Source organism: Momordica charantia (assembly GCF_013281855.1).
Source record: "Momordica charantia cultivar OHB3-1 chromosome 5 unlocalized genomic scaffold, Mcharantia_2.0 BLBB01000005.1, whole genome shotgun sequence".
Classification (NCBI taxonomy): Eukaryota; Viridiplantae; Streptophyta; class Magnoliopsida; order Cucurbitales; family Cucurbitaceae; genus Momordica; species Momordica charantia.
This window is the reverse complement of record NW_028275163.1, coordinates 5840633-5861527: the sequence shown is the minus strand read 5'-3', so window position 1 is coordinate 5861527 and position 20895 is coordinate 5840633. Positions and strand designations below refer to the sequence as shown.

Genomic DNA, 20895 nt, shown 5'->3' with positions numbered 1-20895 from the left:
GGTAAGTTCGAATCTACTTATCACTTATTATCTAATTCTTCATGGTTGTATAAATCAATTTTACGTAAAAAAAGATTATTTATAAGATAATTTATCCCAACTAAAGAATCTTGTCTTCTAAATTATGCTAGGATTAATTTTTAAAAAATTTTTAGATTCCTCACTAAAATATGTGTCTTATGTAAAGACTTCGTTATGTTGGTTTCTTCTCGTCAACCTCCATTGATGGTTGACCTTCAAGAAGTTGACTGAGAACTTCAAATTTTCCGCGTCGTCTTCAATCATCCATGCACGATGGAGAAAACTCAGCTTCGCAGAAAGATCCCATCTCCAACAGCAAAATCCAGTAGAGTTTTTCCTCTACCGAGCGCCGAAGAAGGACGAAAATGGCCGATTTCCTATGGACATTTGCAGTGCAGGAGATCATCAAGAAGACATTGCAGCTCGCCGCCGAGCAACTTAGTCTGGCGTGGGGTTTCAAGCCCGAGCTCTCCAAGTTCCGCAGCTCTCTGCTCCTCGCCGAAGCCATTCTTCGCGATGTCGATCGAACGAAATCCGATCGAGAATCGGTCAAGATTTGGGTTGCTAGGCTTCAGGATTTAGCCCTCGAAGCCGAAATTGTACTCGACGAGCTCTCCTACGAGAATCTCAGACGCCAATTGGACGTCATTGGACATTCCAAGAATAGGGTACGCGATTTCTTTTCAATCTCCAACCCTGTGATTTTTCGTTTGAAAATGGCCCGCAAAATTAGAACTATCACCCAAATTTTGAATGAAATTAAAGCGGATGCGAGTGCTGTGGGGATTGTCAAGTTTGGGGGTGGAAAATGGGGGGATCCTCTTGATAATGGCCAAATTCCAGAGACAGACTCGTTTCTTGATGAGTTTGAAGTTATAGGGAGAGGGGGGGATATAGCAAAAATAGTGAACATTTTAGTTGACGGTACCAATCACGAGACGATCTCTGTAATTCCTATTCTGGGCATGGGTGGTCTAGGAAAGACAACTGTGGCAAAGGCAGTCTTCAACCATGAGCTTGTGAAGGCACAGTTTGATGAAACTATATGGGTGTCTGTGACTGCAACTTTTGATGACAAGAAGATTTTAAGAGCAATTTTGGAATCTCTGACAAATTTTCCAAGTGGGTTGGATAGTATGGATGCTATACTTAGAAGGCTACAAAAAGAGTTGGAAGGGAAAAAGTATTTTCTTGTGCTGGATGATGTGTGGAATGAAGATGTTAAGCTATGGAATAATTTGAAGAGTCATTTGCTGAAAATTACTAATAGTGTTGGGAACAAAGTTCTTATGACGACTAGGAGCGAGGAAGCTGGAAAAATCATGAAGACATTTCCCATATATCATTTAGAGAAGTTATCGGATGATGAATGCTGGTCAATATTCAAGGAAAGAGCATCTGCGAATGGACTACCATTGACTCCAGAATTGGAAATTATTAAGAATGTGCTTGCAGAGCAGTTTGGAGGCATTCCATTAGTTGCAAACGTCTTGGGAGGGGCTGTACAATTTAAGACAAGAAGAGAGACTTGGTTGATGTCAACATTGGAAACTCTTATTATGAATCCTCTGCAAACTGAAAATGACGTTCTCTCTATTTTGAGGTTAAGTGTGGATCATCTGCCAAACGCGTCGTTGAAACAATGCTTTGCCTATTTTTCAAATTTTCCGAGGGGATTTAACTTTGAAAAGGAACAGTTAATCCAATTTTGGATGGCAGAAGGGTTCATTCAACCATCTGATCAAGTACGCACTGAAACCATGGAAGATATAGGAGAAAAGTACTTCAACATCTTGCTTGCTCGTTCCTTATTTCAAGATATTGTTAAAGATGAGAATGGTAAAATTACGCACTGTAAGATGCATCATCTTCTACATGATCTTGCATGTTCTGTTTCAAAATGTGAAGCATTGAGTTCGGATCATATTGGTTTAGTTGATGATGTTCCTCAAATTCGTCAATTATCCTTGATTGGCTGTGAGCAAAGCGTAAATTTGCCTCCTAGAAAGAGCATGCAGAAGCTGCGTTCTTTATTTTTGGATAGAGATGTTTTTCGCCACAAGATCATAAATTTCAAACGCTTGCAAATTCTGGATATGTCCCGATGTGAAATTCATAACCTGCCAAATTCAATCGGAAGATTAAAGCATCTAAGGTATCTAGATGTTTCAAATAATATGACAAAGGAGCTTCCAAATTCTATTGTTAAGCTTTACAAATTACAGACACTGAGACTTGGTTTTTTTCATGGAGAAGCCCCCAAGAAATTCAGAAAACTGATTAGCTTGAGACATTTCTATGTGGATGTTAAAAGACCAACAATTAGGCACATGCCTTCCTATTTAGGCAGGTTGGTTGATCTTCAATCCTTGCCTTTTTTTGTTGTGGGCACAGAGAGCGGTTCTCATATAGAAGAGCTTGGATACTTGAGAAATCTCAGAGGTAAGTTAAAGCTTTACAATCTTGAATTAGTAAGAAATAAGGAGGAGGCCATGAAGGCAGAGTTGGGGAAAAGGGAAAAGGTGTACAAATTGAAACTAGTGTGGAGTGATGAAAGAGAAGTTAATGATAACCATGACATTGCTGTTTTAGAAGGACTTCAACCACACAGGAACCTCCAATACTTGACAGTAGAAAGCTTTATGGGAGAACGTTTTCCAGATCTTACTTTTGTTGAAAACTTGGTGAGGGTTTCTCTGAGAAATTGTAGCAGATGTAGAAGAATCCCAATGTTCGGACATTTGCCCAATCTCAAGGTTCTCGAGATTTCTGGATTACACAACCTGAAAAGTATAGGGACTGAATTCTATGGGAATGAATATATAGAGAAAAGTTTGTTTCCAAAACTCAAAATATTTCATCTTTTTGACATGGAGAATCTTGGACGTTGGGATGAAGCAGCAGTTCCACCAGAAGTTGTGGTTTTTCCTTGCCTTGAAGAGTTGCAAATTCTCAGCTGTCCCAGATTAGAAACTGCTCCTGATTACTTCTCGACTCTTCGGACACTAGAAATTGATGATGTCAACAACCCAATTTCGCAGATTACTCTTCAGACTTTTAAGCTACTTGGCATCGTACACTCTTGCAACCTGAGTGGTCTGCCTGAGGAGCTACGTGGTAACCTGTCATCTCTTGAGGAGTTTAAGGTTTGGTATTACCTTCACTTGAAATCTTTTCCAACCATTGAGTGGCTCACTGATCTTCTAAATTGCAAGATCGGATATGACACAAAATGGACAAATATTCAATCCCATAAGTTAGAATCTTACACTTCTGTAAATGAATTGTCTATTTCTGGCTGCCCTGATCTGACCTCAACCCCAGATTTACAAGCATTATGTAATCTTTCATCTTTAACGATTGCTGGGCTGAAGAAATTGCCAAAGGGAATGCACTGCCTCACTTGCCTGAAAAGTTTGTCAATTGGTGGGTTCATGGAAGGGTATGATTTTGGGCCTCTTTTACATCTTGAGTCTCTTGAAGATCTAGCACTGATAGACTTTGGAAGTACACAAAGCACACTTCCAGACCAACTTCAGCACCTCACTGGCTTAAAACACTTGAAAATTGTGGGATTTCATGGCATTGAATCTCTGCCAGAGTGGTTGGGAAATCTTACCACATTGGAAATTTTGCACCTTGAGAGTTGCAGAAACTTGAGAGAGTTTCCAGAAGCCATGAGTTGCCTCACCAAATTGGAGGAACTGCGCAGTTTCAATTGCCAAGAGCTGAGGCTTCGCCAAGAAGACCCGGAATGGGCCAAGATTAAACACATACCGAGATTCATAGCTTTCAATTATTGGGTTGATGAGTAAGTAAAAGAGAACTGTTTATAAATTATATATAAAATACATATTTGGAGCTTTTGCAATAACAACAAATTTGGCCTAAATAATAGCGGATTTGTTGCATGATAAAATATTTTGTAGAATTGGCATAAGAATCCATATATCAATGTTTTATATTAGGTCTATCAGTGATATTTCTATCAATGATTCAAAAATAGTATATTAGTGGTATACTTTATATTGATATATCAACGATATACTTCGTCATAATACAAAAGTGATATATTTTATCACATAAATAGTATATTAGTAATATAAATGTATATATATTAGTGATATGCTTTATTATTATTATTTTTTGATATCCGTAATTGTCTGGATTAGGTTACGTGCACCTCGTCTAATCTCACGGAGTAACTACCTGACATTGATATGCTTTATTAATGACACAAAAATGGTATATTAATGATATATGAAGGAAAAATGGCCAATTTCTTATACACACACATACATATACATGCATGTGTGTCTGTGACATCTAACTTGCTGCTTTGACAATAGGAACCAACAGAGGATTCAATTCAAAGTATGCCACAATGCTAGCTAGTGACCAATGTCCTAAATGAAGCATTGAGTACAGTAAATTTCCTATTGATTAATTGAAGCAATGAAGTACTCACTTCTCAGATGAACTGTGTTGCTGTGAGTTCTTTGGTCAATTCGTGTATGGATTTTATGTGTGAACAAGTGGCTACATGGACTCATCTTAAAAGAATGAAGCAGCTATAAAGCAGCTATATGTGAACAGGTATTATTTCCGCTTTCATTAAAATATAGAAATGTTAATACTGTACATTCCTTTTTTGATCTTATTACTATTGTTTTGGAGTAAATGTTTGTATATCCTAAAGTCATATTTAAGTCTCTAACATATCATGGTCAACAAAGAAAAGAAACTACATGACCATTCATCTTCAACAAATTTCTGACATTGCATGCGTTTCTTTTCGATTTCTTGTTATCATTAGCTAAACCATTAGTCGTTATAGTTTGTGCTTTGTTCTTCTATCAAGTATTAAAAATCTACTGTGATGTTAATTTTCTTTCTAGTTAAACTATAACTTGGTTCCAGAACGACAATGCTTTCTAGAAGGATTGGAAGTTCATAGGTGGAAGTCTTGTTAAGTTTTATAATAACCCGTCAGCTTAAGCTCGGTGATTTAACACCTTAGTTCTAAAACGATAATGAAACTTAACCAAAAGAGGCAACAAAGTAACATAAAGTTTTCCTACCAACCAATGAATACCAAAATCGACACTAAATGAAGAGGAAATTTCCCAGTCAAGGGACAGTGTTTTAAAAAGCCCCATGAGGCACACGCCTAGGCCCTAAGTGCATCGCTGGAGCCTCGCCTCAAAGAAGCGAGGCGATGTTAGGAAGGTGTGCATTAAGCGTGCGCCTTCTCATGAAGCCTTGAGTTGATTGGGGTGTCTTGGGCTCGTAACACGGATTATTGGGTATTTATTGGGTATTCTCATGAAGTCTAAATTTGAGGCCGCAAGCCACCCAAACTATCCAACTATTACAGCAAGAATCTCAAATTATAAGTTGTTCACATAAGCTTCAACTTGAATTAATTTAAAAATGGTACTCATTAGTTCCAATGGTTCAAGCTAATATTCATGGTCTAATTAAAACCATTATTTCTTTGAAAAATTCCAAAGTACTTTTTCACCATAAAAAAAAAAAAACAATCAATTTCCCTTCAATTTTCTACCCCTCCACTTGACTTTCTTACAACCCCACACAATGCAATGTCAGCTCTAATTACACATTCTTTTGTATTTTATTTTCGTTAATCATTCCTTTATCTTCTTTCCTCAACTCATCTCTCCTTACCGTCAAAGATTTCACATCGAAAAAAGTTAAATGACTTACATATGATTATTATTTTTTTTATTATCAATTGATTTTGAACCAAAACTCTATAAAATTAAGATGTACAGAAGCCCACAACAAGCTCAAACGCAAACATTTGATCCGAAACAAAAAGATTTGATTAAGATTAAGGAGTCTTAGAGAACCACCATTGAGAAGCTTTTAAAATATACATGAACTACCTCTCCCTCTCACATCCCCTTTCTTCATTTTACTTTATTTTATTTTATTATTTTTTAATTTGAAACCACCATTTATCCAATCTTCTTTCTCTCTCCAAATAGTAGGGAAGATTTTTTTTTAATTTTTTTAAAATAAATTATTTGTTCCCAAATGCTTGCATGCTGTTTCCAACTATTTCTATTATTTTTTAAAATCTTTTCCCTTTGTTCTGTCTCCTCTTTTGTTTGTTATTATTATTATTTTTATTATTTTTACTGTTCTTTAAGGCCAAAGGTGTCGGTGTTACCCAACATGGGTTGCAAAGGGTAGGATATGATTAAGAAATTTTTTCATGGGTACTCCTTCAAAATTACTTAACATATTACGTCAATATTATATTAAAAATTATATAAAGCCATAAAAAATTATTTATAAATATAAAATATCGTAATGTGAGAAAAGAGAGTACGAGTACTTTCGTAGTACTGGAATTTTTCTTGAGATGGAGGATGACTTTTTGTTTTCAACTCCGACGGCCGGTTTGAAGTGGAACCCACGGAAAACTTATTGAAATTGTCTACTCATTACCCACCACTCAAAATCCCACCTTTTTTTTGTCACACGCAAAACAATTATTTAGGCCCATTAATCTTCTTCCTTCTCAAAACCGCAACTAACACTAGCTTCAATGATTTCTCTCAAAAGGCCTCATCCATGACGGACAAACACTTCCTTCTCATTTGCTTTGGCGCCCAGGGCCACATAAACCCCACTCTCCATTTGGCCAAAAACCTCCTTCGTATGGGAGCCAACGTCACTCTCCTCCTCACCGTCTACTCCGCTCGACGCATAGAGCGTGAAACCGAGCTCGGCGACCGCTTCACGGTGGCCACTTTCTCCGACGGATACGACGATGGATTGAAGGGTGACAGAGTCGATAATTTCTTGGTCGAGTTTCGGCGTCGGGGCCGTGAAGCTTTATATAATCTCGTGGTGTCTCGGGCCAGGGATGGCCGGCCGTTTGCTTGCATTGTCCACACCCTTGTGCTCCACTGGGCAAATGAGGTGGCGCGTGAACTGCACGTTCCGTCGGCCCTTCTCTGGGTTCAATCTGCCATTTCCTTTGATATATATACACTATTATTTCTTTAATGGGTAAGTTTAAACTTAAACACTTTTTTAAAGATTAAGTTAAAAGGTATATTTAGTTTTGGCTGTAGTTAGTAATTATTTTTGGGTATTTTTTTAATTTAGTTTATTTATTAGTATGGTCGGATTAGCTTAATTCGTATCTTGATTAATATCAATTAATTCTTAGTTATGTAGGTGGTCATTATGAAGTTTGAACCAATTTCTTCTAAATCATTTTGATTTATCCTTGCTGTTTTGGACCCATGAGAATCAATGCATGATGGTGTATAGTAATAGATTAGGAGAAATTTAGAAGTAGAGGAAATTTGGTTGAGGTATATTAAATGTTGATCAACCATGCATTTTAGTATGTCTATTGTTTTCGGTTTTTTTTCTGTTGTTGTTTTCTTTTAAATTTAGTTAATTTGACAAATTTAATTTAGTTCAAAAGGATATAAGACAGTTTAATATAAAGATGGATGATTCAATCCCGCACCCTCAATTATAAAAGAAAACTAACAAATTTAATTTTAGTCCATTATATTTTTAACATTTTTCAATTAAGATCGACTAACTTGCTAGGTTATGTCAAAAGAAAAAAAAGAAACTAACTTGCTAGGTAGAAGAATCACTGGCAACCACATTTAACATCTATTAATCGAAAATATATAATTGAACAATATTAAAACATGACTAAACTTAAACTAAACTTTTTAAATAATGGAGACTAAACTATATATAGAAATACCGAAACTAAAATATATATAATTTAGTCTTTAATTTTTTTAATTCATATTTTTAATTCTCTCTTTATTTGTAGAACTTGACCAACTGATACTGCAAATGACATTATAGAGATTTGAATGTCTTGTTTGGACACTTGATTTGGTATACCGTGTTAAAGTAATGTAGAACTCAAAAACTTAAACAATAGATACGTTAAGATATATTTAATCTTTCATCCGTACTCTTAACAGGTACGAAGAAGCTATTAGAAGAAACAAAGGCGACCCTTCTCTTCTGGTTCGGTTTCCAGGTCTGCCATTAATGTTGTCCAACTCCGAGCTTCCTAGTATTCTCATCTCTGAGAAACACCGACGTTATGCATTAGAGTTTGAAGAACTGTTTGAAACTTTAGGTAAAGAAACCAAAACAAACATTTTACTCAACACCTTCAATGCCTTAGAACATGAAGCCATTACCGCCATGGGTGATGAGAAGGTCAATCTGATTCCAATTGGACCCTTGAACCAATCTGCCACTAAATCTGATCATTACAAGGAAGAGATCGAGTGGCTGAACTTGCAACCCGTCTCGTCGGTAGTGTTCAAATCACCACTGAACTGAAAAACTGTTAGGTTATAGTATTTTAATCGTTGATTTTATATTACTAATTAGGTGCTATTTGACTCGTAAGTTTAGAAATTTCTACCTAACACAGGTGGCTATCGATATTAATTAGGGAGAAAATGACATTATATAAGAGTTTAGATATAGAAATTCTCTAGCTATAAATTAGCACAAGACACAACAAACTAGCTATCCATTATTAAATAGGGAGGAAGTACCATTAGTTTGAATACATCTTTGCTTTGATAACATGTTGAATGACTCTTGAATCTAAATGTGTTTAAATTGATAGTTGATATTATATTTAATCATTTACTCATTTCATATTGTTAATGGTTAACACTTTTTGTGACTTGAGAGCTTGTAAATTAGTGCACAAGATACAACAATGGGCTATCCCTACAGTTTAGGAAGGAAATGACATAACAGTAGTTTGTAAATTAGTACTATAATACTAAAATGACTCATGAATCTAAACGTTTATGTTGATAGTATATTTAATCATTTATTCAAATTCTTACCAGGTAGTTTATGTATCATTTGGGAGTATTTCCATTTTGCCAAAGAATCAAATGGAAGAACTCGCAAGAGGGTTATTAGACAGCGAGCATCCATTCTTGTGGGTGATTCGAGCAAACAAAAATAGAGAAGAAGAAGAGATAAAAATGAGCTCCGCCATGGATGAAGCAATGAAGAAAGGGAAAGTGGTGGCATGGTGTTCACAAGTGGACGTGTTGAACCATCCTTCGATGGGTTGTTTTGTGACGCACTGTGGATGGAACTCGACCATGGAGACTCTAGTGGCTGGAGTACTAGTGGTGGCGTTCCCACAGTTGGCCGACCAGTGCTTGAACGTGAAGATGATGGAGGATGTGTGGAAGGTCGGAGTGAAGGCGAAGGCAAACGGAGACGGCATGGTCGACCGGAGGGAGATCATGAGGTGCTTGGAGAAGGTCATGGGCAGCGGAGAGAGAGGAGTGGAGGTGCGAGAGAATGCCAAGAAATGGAAGGCTTTGGCTAGGGAGGCTGCAAGATGAATCAGAGCTCAATCTCATGGCTTTTGTTAATGGGGTTTGAGAAAGCTTTTCCTTTGTGTAAGCATATATACATAGTGTTGTATGACTAATTTGTTGAGTTTAGGGTTAAAAAAGACCCAAGCGCAACCAAGTACAGGGCGAAGGTCAAAAGAGCCGCTCACTCCTGGATAATGAAAGACAAATTTAACTTTTAAATGTTCATATTTACAAGCCTATATTTGTAGTTTTCATTTCCTTAGACTTTCGTTTGCTTGATTATTGTCTGTAAATGTAAGATCTTGCTTTGATGATATGTGGTACCATATCTCTGCAACTGTACAATAATTGATATTCTTTGTTTTGGACATTAGCTCTCACGGTAAAAGGTTTCATACTAATGAAAATAATTATTTTTATCTAATATATTATGGATCATTATCTTCTTGACCAGCGTGGAACTTTTTGTTTGTCGAGAGTAAGAAAATTTTCCATACTACTCCTATTTATTGTTACCAACTCAACTGCATGGACCCATAAAATAAAACAATATCACTCAAATGATATGTCTAAGTGTGAATGGGATACTCTCGTAATACTAGAAAAACTTCTTTTTTTAGTATCAATTGTATCAAGCACCCATCAAGAACATTATTAATGCATTGCCAGTACCACATCAACATCAATAATGCATTGTTTTTCTAGAATTGTCACATTATTTTATTTTTCTATATATTTATAGACGGTAGTTATATATACACCCAAATTAAGACCCTTGTTACAAATTTATTTTAGTTTTTCACATTAAGTTTTCAATTTGCGCAAAAACGAGTATAACTCAGCGGTAATTGACATATACTTCCAACCAAGAAGGTGTGAGTTCGAATCCCTTTCCCAACATATTGTACTAAAGAAAAAAAAATTTTCAATTTGCACGTTATAGAAATTTTACCCTCCATAAATTAAAATTAAACTAACCACAAGTACCCTACCTGCTACATAACATCTCTATTATTGGAAAAAATAAAAAATACTTTTATACAAAAATTTTAATACCCTAATGTTAAGGATTCCACGTTAACACGATAAGGGACTTAACAAGTTTATAATAGACATGAACTACTATTCCTCCTACCAGTTAATTTTGAGATGGATCCCATGAATATTGACATAGTATATTCAGAGCCCAAACAAACTCAAACGAGCATCCAATCTCCACTATTATTTATAAACTATCATAATTTTTATCGAGTTTTCAATAATTATATCGACATTTTTATAAATTAAAATCTCAATATACCCTTTCTTGGGTAGATTTTCATGTTTTATTTGTACTACCTATTTAGAAGATCCAATTTGGCATGCATTATAGACAACTAAAGAAGGAAAAAGGAAAAGAGACAAAGAGAATCGAAAGGGCAAAAGAAGACCTCTCACCTTCTTCTTCACTCCTTTGTCTCTTTAGCATTCATAATCTTTGTCCTTTGCTTTAACAAAACCCCATTCCCTTTGCCACTTTGATCCATATTGTGTACTTAATTGGTTGGTTTTTCACTTTAATCTCTGTCATTAATTAATTCATTCATCAATCTTTTACTTCACCAACTTCTCTTTCTCCATTCTTCCTCTTTAAGAAGCCCCAAAAACCACTCATAATTATATTCCACATGTTTTTACACTTGATGAACTAAACTAAACAAGTTGTAGAGAGATCCATGGCAACTTTTGCTCTCTATCTCATTCTTCTCCAATCTCTTCTCATTCTCTCTGGTAAGTGTGTGCCTTCTTTCTTTTGCTTTAATTGTATTGCTCCCCATTCCCCACTTTGATATTTTGATTTAGTCTCTAACACAGATACTCTAATTAAACTTTTCCAAGTTTTGATTGTGATAATAAAACATTGAAAATTTCATCGATTGGAATAGACGGATCCGTTTGGTATCTTATTCTCGTTTTCAAATTTTATTAAGAAACTTAACCATTTTGTAACTAAATATGTTTATTGTATCTTCTTTTATTTTGAAACATTATCAAAATTGGATAGAAATCTTGGAAACAATTAAAACAAGTTTCTTGTTTCTCTCCAATATGTTACAATACCTAGATATAAATATTTATTTGATCATTCTAGAATTCATGGGTGTTAGGGCTATACAATTTTATTTTTCTTTATTAAAAATGAAGAAATAGCAATAAAAAACGAGAACATTACCAAACGAACCTGACGTGTTCCCTTATAAAATCGAACGTTTGATAGGACGATAAATAGTTAGCTTTTACATAGGATAGATTTACTAATATCTTAACAGTTGGCCATCAGCTGTGTTTTCTAAAGTAATTTATGACAATAACGACTTAATTAAAAACACTAAATACATAAAAGACAAAATCAATATTTTGGTGGAATGGATTGGATATCTAGCTTGAGAGAAATAACCGTCTTTTCTCATATAAATATAGACCCACAGGTACTCTATGGGATGATATTGAGCTGACTGCTTCTTCTTAGTCACCAAATCCACATTCTTTTGTAATTATGATATCTCCACCATCTTATTAAACTGAAGCACTTTTACTTAGCTACCCTTTATTTTATGTTCCTCCCATACATTTTGAATGAAATGGAACTGTATTTCCTCTTAAAGTAAAAAAAAAAAGACAAAATCAAAATTTTTAAGAGAGATACATAAACGAAATTTAGCAATAACAGCTTGTGAGTAAAGCAAAAACCTAAAGCAGAACTCGGTAGGTTAAGACATCTCTACTTTTTCTACGAGTTCGTATTCAAAGTTCCATATCTAAGATTCCAAAAAAGAAGCAAATAAGGATAATAAATTTAGTCCTAATTTAGCATATTTTTATACTTTTTTGTGTCTAAAGTTTTAGAGTTATACAGACGCAGAGATTTCAAGCAAGATTGGAATAAACTATGGGCAATTGGGGAGCAACTTGCCATCTCCAAATCAGGCCGTGGAGATGATAAAATCCATGAAAGCCGGCCGAGTGAAGCTGTACGACGCCAACCCACAATTCTTGAAGCTCTTATCAGGAACAAAGCTTCAAGTTTCCATCATGATACCCAACGACCAAATCTCAGACATTGCCGCCAACCAGACTAGGGCCGACGAATGGATCCTCGACAATGTCGTCGCTTTTTACCCCGATACCATGATTCGGTTCATTCTGGTAGGAAATGAAGTTTTGAGCTACGATGACCGTCGAGTTTGGCACCAGCTTGTGCCCGCGATGAGGAGCATTTGGCGTTCGCTTAAGGCCCGCAATTTGCAGATCATTAAAGTTGGGACTCCGGTGGCTATGGACGTCTTGGAGTCTGCATTCCCACCCTCAAGAGGGACGTTTAGATCGGATATACGACGAAGCGTGGTGGCTCCCATGCTCGAATTCTTGAACGAGACCAGGTGGGAGTTAAGTTGATAGGTTAGAGTAAATTTGAAATTTTTGTTTCATTATTTGGAGTTTAAAAGAAAAAAACCATTTTGCTCTCAAATTTTTAAAATATTAACTTTTATCACCTAATTAATATTTATTTGTTTAATATTGGTTAAGGTAGTTGCAATACATACTTTACTAGCTTGACATAAATTTACTCCAAGTTAGCGGAATATAGACGAGAATAACTAAAATGATTAACTAAAAATATACATTTTAAAATTTTAAAAATTTAACAAGAAATTTTTTTTCCTTTTGTAATTTTTAACACTTCATCCCCTTTCTTAACTAAAAAATTTAAGTAATGGGTTAGAATACATTTAATCTTTTATTTATTTTCTTAACAGGTCTTATTTCTTTGTCGATGCGTATCCTTATTTTTCTTGGTCGGCAAATCCCAGGGATATCAACTTAGATTTTGCTCTTTTCGAGGCAAATTTTGAACAGATCGACGGTGGGACTGGATTGGCATATACTAATCTTTTGGATGAAATGTTGGACTCTCTTATCTTTGCCATGGCCAAACTTGGCTATCCGGACATTCGTTTGGTGATCTCAGAGACTGGATGGCCGACTGCTGGCGATATCGAACAACCAGGTCCTAAACCACTCACTTAACATGAAATGTAAATCTAAGTTAATAGGTTAACAATAAATATATATATATATATATCATTTATTCATATTCTTGACACTAAGACATTAAAGAACTTTGATGTGCATATGTCAAATTAAATCGTTATTGAACCTTAGAATGAATTTAAGTGGATAGGTTATAAAATATTTAATCTTTTATTCATATTCACAATCCTAGGCGCCAATATCCTCAACGCGGCAACGTACAACCGAAACCTAGTGAAGAAGATGACAGCAAAACCTACGGTAGGGACGCCGGCGAGACCAGGGGTGGTGATACCGACGTTCATATTCGCGCTCTTTGACGAGAACCAAAAGCTAGGGCCGGGAACGGAGCGGCATTGGGGGTTACTAAGCTCTGATGGGAGCCCGAACTACGAGATCGACTTGACCGGAAAGAAGTCGTCGGTGGAGTACAATCCGATGCCGGTGGTGGAGAACAATGTGCCGTTCAAGGGGACGCTGTGGTGCGTGGCGGCGAGAGGGGTGAACTTGATGGAGCTCGGGGCGGCGATCACGACGGTGTGCGGCGGAGGAAACGGGACGTGTGAGGCGCTGTCGCCGGGAAAAGAGTGCTATGAGCCGGTGTCGGTGTATTGGCATGCTAGCTATGCTTTTAGCTCTTTTTGGTCAAAGTTTAGGAGCCAAGGGGCGAGCTGCTATTTCAATGGACTTGCTGAACAGACAACCATTGATCCTAGTGAGTTAATCTCTCTCTCTATTTATGTGCTCCTTAAACTCTATTTAATTTCTATAATTGTCCATACACTTAAAAATTAGTACCATAAATTTTTGAAGGTTTTTCTTCTACTACTTCAAATTTTGTAAATTAGTTTTAGATTTCGTTCTTTTACCATTAAAATCTTTAAGGCGTGCGAAGTAATGACCTGATTCATCTTTTATCGTTTGATATTTCCGATATTTTTAAAGTCTAATCTTTTGTGTTATTTTCCAATTTTGTTTTATGAGTGAGGCAATAGTGTGCACGATACATGGTTTTTATATCATGAACTACTAATTAAGAGATTCATGTTCATGGTAATTAATAATAAAATAAAATATATCATTTTTTTTGGTTAGTTACTAACTTAAACTATAACAGAAAATGACTAATTTAGTACTTAAAAAGACATTAAATATATAATTTCTAACATTTTTAAGACCAAGTTAAGATACATGCATGGATAAAATTTGAAGACCAATACTATATTTTAGTCTCTTTTTTTCAAAGGAAAATTTAATCTATTTTTAGGCACCTCTCCCTTCCTTTTTGGTTGTTATTGTCAAGTTAAATTATATTTCTAATTCATGTTTTTTTTTTAATCTTAATTATTTCAATTTTAAGATATTTAGTTAGCTAGTGTGTGTATATATATATATATATATTTTGCACGGATAACTAAATATTCCTATCATTCATTGTTAATAACAAAAATCTATTATGAAAAGTTATATGTCGATGCACTAATGTAAAACGAGTTATAAAAATCCAATGAGTATAATTGGTTCGATTAATGGAATTGTTGACATAGTAAGCTCATTAGTTAAATTATGATCGAAGAACTAAATTGGTATGATGTTACATACAATCAAATAGACTAAACCCATCATTAAATGTATTTTACTTATATCTAGTATTAATTGTAGAAATTAAATAGTAGCAAAAATATTCGAAATATGTTATGCCATATAATTTATCATCATACCAATTTCAACGCTTAGAAAGAGACTTTGAAAAATGTAAAACTTTTTAATTAATAGGGACTAAATTGAACCGATAGTATTTTTATTATTATTTTAATACATGTTCATTTTTCCTTTTATTTGCTTTAATATTTTCCCCCATGATTTTCTTGGCAGGTAATGGATCATGCAAGTTCCCAAGTGTGACTTTCTAAAGAAGACTTCATAGAATTCTTTTAACTTTAAAAGAACTTCGTAGGATTTTTCTTTTTCTTTCCTTTTTTTCCCAAAGGGAGAAGAAGTTTATAAGGCCGATTTACGATTAGGAGAAATATGTAATGCAAAATTTTATCTTTTTCAGAAATTTGTATCGTTTTATTTACCTACAATAAATAAAGTGGAGAATAATAATAATAATAAAAAAAATCACGTGGGTGGCACGTGTCTTATAATTTTCTTTTTATTATTCTAAAAAGCATTGATACTGTTTTCAAATTTTCATTCTGAATATAGTTGGATATTTTATTTTAAAATTTTGATGTGTATCGACAATTCTAGACATTCATTGGTGTAGAAAAATAATGATTGGGCTAAATTTTTAATTTTAATTGTTATATATATTTTTTACAGGGCTAGTTACAGAAGAAAAGAAAATGAAAAGTCTACCTTTTAAAAATTTTCATGTAAATGTACATGTAGATTATCATAATTGAAAAAAAAAATAAAGGAGAGTTTAGATAAGAAGAATATGGTTTATAAGAAAGCAAGAAAATACAATTATGATACAATTAGAATCAATAAAGGAAAAATAAATTATATTATTTTTTAAATATAAGTAAAATAAGTGATAAATATGTTTAATGATGCTATCATTCAAAGTAAGTATAACTCAGCGACATTATTTTTTTAATTTATTTTTTACAAATATAGTTAGTTGATAAATCAGAAGTTAAACGACTATAGTTTTTGAGAAAAAGATTTCTATGATTCCTGGAAAACTAAATTAAATTATCTTTTAATTTATGGAGGGTTTCATTTTCAAGTTAGTTTTATTATATATAGCTATTTATCATGATTGATATTGAATTAGCGAATTTTCATAGAAACAACAACATGAATGAAAATACAATTTTAAGCGGTGACTTTATAATCATTTTCATTTGTAATTTTATGTTTCAAAAAATTATGCTCGTAAAATTTCACTCCTCTTAAAAATATATTTGAATTTTTAATTAAATTTTAAAAATAAAAGAAAAATTTAAAAGCAATTTTTTTTAATTTTCAAAAATTGAAATGTTTACAAAACTATACAACAAAATACAGAAATACATAGGTGAAAGTATTGTTTTTGATTTAATTCAAACTATACAACAAAAACTAAAATGGTTATCAAACATAACCTTAATTATTTTTTGAATTAATCAAATTTGCTCAACAAGTATCTTTGGAGAATTATAGCCACTAGATTAAATACTATGTTCAAGGTCGAGATGTGCAAAATTTTGTGACTACTAGATCATACACTCATTCCAATGCCAAGATGTAGCAAATTTATAGCCACTAGACCTTACATCTTATTCGAGGCCAATATGTGGCAAAAGTGTAGCCATTAGATCTTACACTTTTCCTAAAGTGAATATGTGGCAAGTTTGTGGTCGTAGATATTACTTAATGGACAAATATGTTTGGACTATAAATAAGTTGACATTCATGGTTGGTCGAGTGAACTAAAGTGTGAGGTTTGGTGATAAAGATAGAGAAAGTTTCCTCTTATGAGAGATTTTATTTTCTAAAGAGAGTTTTTTAACTCCAGATTTTTATGGAGCGGAATTATTTTATTATTGTCCATAATTTTTATCCTAATTCATTTAGGGAGTTTTCACGTAAAATTACTGTGTCCTATTCTTCCCTCTCTTATTTTTTATTACTTCTTTTCGATATATTTTAAGTGCGATCCAGCACTATCTAATTTCAATCCTTTGATATATGTACAAACACCCACACAGAGGAGTGATTCATATCATGAAGATGATGCCATTTTCTCTCATCACACAGGATTGTGATTGAGTCAATGTGACGTTGGATTTGACTAGCTAGATATATATAGTGATATGATTTCTTTTTCAATATAAGTGGTCGTTCATTTAGGCCATCATTTCCCTCCATTGTTGTTCGATTGTGGGATATTAGTTTAGTGGTAAAATCGACCAACATATATATCTTGATCTAGCTACATATGGTGAGTGGAAGAAACAATACATGGGCCTAGTTGAATCATACTAGTCATCTCGAGATAGAGATACAAGACACGACGTATAAATTGACATACCTCAAATTAGATACAATTGAATGAACTGTTAGAATCTATTTAAATGAATTAAATTTACCTAATCCGTCAATTTAAACTTTTGGGTTGAGTTTGAGGTCAGAATGGGTCAAGTGCGAAACTACCATAGGCCTAAAATTCCTCCCTTAAAGTTCATATAATTACTAAATTGAATTGAGACATGTCGTAAATGAACTTTGAAGTCAGAATTGGTCAAGTGCGGAACTACCGTAGGCTTATAACTCCTTCCTTAAAGTTCATATTATTACTAAATAATATATCAAATCTTTCAAGATTATATGTTGGTGTAGCGGTTCTCACACCCGAGTCAAACAAGAAAAGATATATATTGTCATTATATGTAGATAATATTTTTCCATCCAGTATTCTACCCATTTTCTTCTTCTCTAAAAATCATAAAATTATCGTGATTTCATTGTTTTTCTTTTATATAAAATTTAATTTAAATTTTGTGAAGTCTTCCGAGATTAATTGTTTAAGATACATTTTTTCTTTAACTTTACATTATATGTACTAAGTTCTCATAGAACAAAAATTTTGGATCCATCACTGAAATGGATAATAATTATTAGTAATTATGACCCGTGGTTTATGTAACCTATAATATAATATAAGATAATATATAATAAATAGTGATTTGATTTAACCTTTTAATTTAGTGTAGGTGTATATTCATCATAATTTAAAATGGATACTACAACTAGAAGAAGAGACGGCCGACATGTCGAGGTGGAAGAGATGATGCTTTGGTCACTTTGGCTTGCTTTGCACGCACTCCATATCATAATTCTTCCAAACTAGCATAACGATAGGTTGAAAATATCGACATCGATGGAAATATCGAAGTTTCAATTTTGTGAAAATATTGATAAAAATATCGATAAACTATCATTCGATAAATATTTTTATAAAAATTAGAAAAATTAATAAATGTTTTTCTATTTCTAAATAAGTTAAAAATAATTGATATTAATATTATGTATATATTAATTATTATTGGCATTTTATTAATATTTTTCATATTTTGTAGTAGGATGGAAATTTCGATATTATTATTCATGTTGATGTCAAACTCATAGATATATGGACATGTCAATGTAAATGTCGATGCTTCGACGAATATTTAATACATGCTAACAAGTAATAACAACAACGAATTTTATATTTCCTCTACTTAATTGGTTGAAATCCTTTTACTCCCTTTTATTCCGGTTTACTTAAAAAAAAAAATAAAGTGTTTTCAAGAGAATGTTTCTAGAACAAGTTAAATGGGTGGAAATAATTTTAGTTTAAATTTTAAACTCCATGTTTTTTTATTTAATTAATTTTTTAGATTTTTCTGTTAATTTTTGTTTCATAACTATAATGAACAGAAACCTTGATGTAGGCACATCTCTTACCTCTTCTATTCATTTATCTAATTAATAAAATGCATGTCTATATAGACATATATTATTTTAAACAACCTATAATAAGTTCCATATCTAGTTTTTTAAACAAATTTGGTGTCTTATTAAATTTTTAAAGAGAGTTAAAAAGATAAGAGCTAAAATAGTTTTTTTTTTTCCTGACTAAATTAAAATAAAGCACTTTAAAGTTGAAAGTGCTTAGGACCATGAGGTATCACCTAAACTAAAGTCTCAAGGTCGAGCCATGCGATAGTTACAGTGTTGCTCGGTCCAGACAATGAATCTCGATTCTAGGAATCCACTAACGCAATCTACACGACATCAATTTTGAGAAATAATAATAAAGAAAAAAAAGACTGAAACAAAAAGTTGACGACCTCCTCTCTATTAAGGTGCCAAAACCTTAATTCACATGTAACCACGCCTCAAGAAATAAAAGAACTAAAGTTCTATTCGTATAAAAAGTCCTATTTTTTCAAATTTCCCTATTTCTAAGAAATTTAGTCCGGTGACATGGGAGTCAAAATCAATGGCGTATATATGACTCGAGAATGACATCGATTATATTGACGATGATGTAAAACCTTTTGTATTATGGTTTGAAAATCCGTGTAGTATAGACTCTTGTACAATGATTTGATATCACGAGTCTATATATACACACATACATATACAAGCTTTTGGTATATATAAAATAAGATTATATAATTTTTTTCCAACTCTAAATATCTTGTTTTAGATGTGGTGTTCATAAGTTGATTATTTTAAGAATATTTTTCCAATACCAATTAATTTGATAGCTAGTGTCTTTTTTTTTTAATAAAAAGAAAAAACACTCCCACATTCCCACATTTCTCATCAATGGCCATTAACAAATGCTGTCATTTTCATGGCCAATTAATTTCCCATTCACTTGAAAGCAGCCATTTCTTTTTCCAAATCTTCACAAAGTCAATAATGGAGAACTTTCCACTACTTCGGTTTGCTTTTCCTCTTTCCATTTTGCAATTCATATAAAGTTCGTGAAAAGGAAAAGAGGTAACAAAAGAACACCAAGACATGAAAGGAAGCTTCAAGGAAGACCAATGCCGTTACACCCACCGCCTCGTCCACGTTCTCATCCTCGTCCTCCTGTGTCTACCGAGTTTCAATAATGTCTTTACTGTACTTGGCAACTCGATGACTCCGTGCAACGGTTCGATAGCGGAGTGCTATGTAGAAGAAGAGATGTTAATGGAGTCGGAGATAAGTCGGAGGTTTCTTGAACAGCAAAAGAAGTACATATCATACGATACTCTGAAGAAGGATCAACCGGCTTGTCAAGGAGGCAAAGGCAAACCTTATACTAAAAGTGAAAGCTGCCTTCCTCCTCCGTCTAATCCCTATGACAGAGGCTGTAAACCGATATATCGATGCAAGTCTTAGTCTTAAGCTCCCCAACGACTTTCACTCACATGACCTTTTTCTTTTCTCTCTTTCTTTCTTTTTTCTTCGAGAATGTTTTTTAATTTAATCTCTCACCGTTGGCAAATGTAAGATTGATCAACGATAAATTTATATGGCAAAATACTTGGTGAAATTGAAAGTGTAGGTTGAGGATAAAAGAGTCTTCTAAGGAATGAAAGTTTCTAATTTATTTTCAAAATTTCTAAGAAATTGGTAGAACTTTCTAGTGTTCTTTTGATGATATATATATTTTTTCTAAATTTTCGTCAATTCATTAAATATACGTCAGGTAAATTTATTATCAATCAATTTTAATATTTACTTAAGAGATTAAATTGAAACTTTTTAAAATTAAAAAGTCGCCAGACTAAAAGCACATATTTGGCTTTTTATATTTGTAATCTGCTTTTGTCTGTCAACGATCACAATAACACTCTTTTGATATATATCATAAATTTGACTACTATAAAGTCTTAACTCCACCAAATGTAACCGCGAAGTTAAGTAAATGGTACAATTA

The 20895-nt window shown here is 33.6% G+C and overlaps 3 protein-coding genes and 1 pseudogene across 5 annotated transcripts; all 4 read left to right on the top strand.

The window, feature by feature from the left end:
• Positions 1-214: 214 nt before the first annotated feature.
• On the top strand, positions 215-9054 carry LOC111009337 (putative disease resistance protein RGA3). Of its 3 annotated transcripts, XR_002601215.2 has the most exons (4): positions 215-3832; positions 4371-4617; positions 8019-8179; positions 8916-9054. XR_002601215.2 is itself a non-coding variant. In XM_022282386.2 (2 exons), exons 1-2 carry the CDS (start codon positions 387-389, stop codon positions 4414-4416), a joined length of 3492 nt encoding a protein of 1163 aa, XP_022138078.1. In that variant the 5' UTR covers positions 215-386; the 3' UTR covers positions 4417-4681. The 3 variants fall into 3 exon arrangements, 1 of the variants encoding a protein (XP_022138078.1); XR_015790883.1 differs by lacking the exon at positions 8019-8179 and having other exon boundaries at positions 8916-9025; XM_022282386.2 differs by lacking the exons at positions 8019-8179; positions 8916-9054 and having other exon boundaries at positions 4371-4681.
• On the top strand, positions 6625-9428 carry LOC111009299 (crocetin glucosyltransferase, chloroplastic pseudogene; annotated as a pseudogene).
• A 1652-nt stretch (positions 9429-11080) lies between these two features.
• On the top strand, positions 11081-15593 carry LOC111009439 (putative glucan endo-1,3-beta-glucosidase A6). Its single transcript, XM_022282519.2, has 5 exons — positions 11081-11174; positions 12301-12823; positions 13202-13452; positions 13669-14190; positions 15351-15593. The coding sequence occupies exons 1-5, from the start codon at positions 11120-11122 to the stop codon at positions 15386-15388; spliced, it is 1389 nt and encodes a 462-aa protein (XP_022138211.2). The 5' UTR covers positions 11081-11119; the 3' UTR covers positions 15389-15593.
• Positions 15594-19988: 4395 nt separating this feature from the next.
• On the top strand, positions 19989-20354 carry LOC111009300 (protein RALF-like 32). The gene has a single exon (XM_022282352.1). The coding sequence runs from the start codon at positions 19989-19991 to the stop codon at positions 20352-20354; it is 366 nt and encodes a 121-aa protein (XP_022138044.1).
• The last annotated feature ends 541 nt before the right edge of the window (positions 20355-20895 follow it).

What these genes read in the sequence shown, in the direction of transcription:
- LOC111009300 (XM_022282352.1), top strand. Translation starts at nt 19,989, where the DNA reads ATGAAAGGAAGCTTCAAGGAAGACCAATGCCGTTACACCCACCGCCTC.
- LOC111009439 (XM_022282519.2), top strand. Translation starts at nt 11,120, where the DNA reads ATGGCAACTTTTGCTCTCTATCTCATTCTTCTCCAATCTCTTCTCATT. An exon ending in GAATTCTTGAACGAGACCAG is followed by an intron (nt 12,824 to 13,201) that starts GTGGGAGTTAAG and finishes TTTTCTTAACAG; the next exon opens with GTCTTATTTCTTTGTCGATG. An exon ending in ACAGACAACCATTGATCCTA is followed by an intron (nt 14,191 to 15,350) that starts GTGAGTTAATCT and finishes TTTTCTTGGCAG; the next exon opens with GTAATGGATCATGCAAGTTC.
- LOC111009337 (XM_022282386.2), top strand. Translation starts at nt 387, where the DNA reads ATGGCCGATTTCCTATGGACATTTGCAGTGCAGGAGATCATCAAGAAG. An exon ending in TTCAATTATTGGGTTGATGA is followed by an intron (nt 3,833 to 4,370) that starts GTAAGTAAAAGA and finishes CTTTGACAATAG; the next exon opens with GAACCAACAGAGGATTCAAT.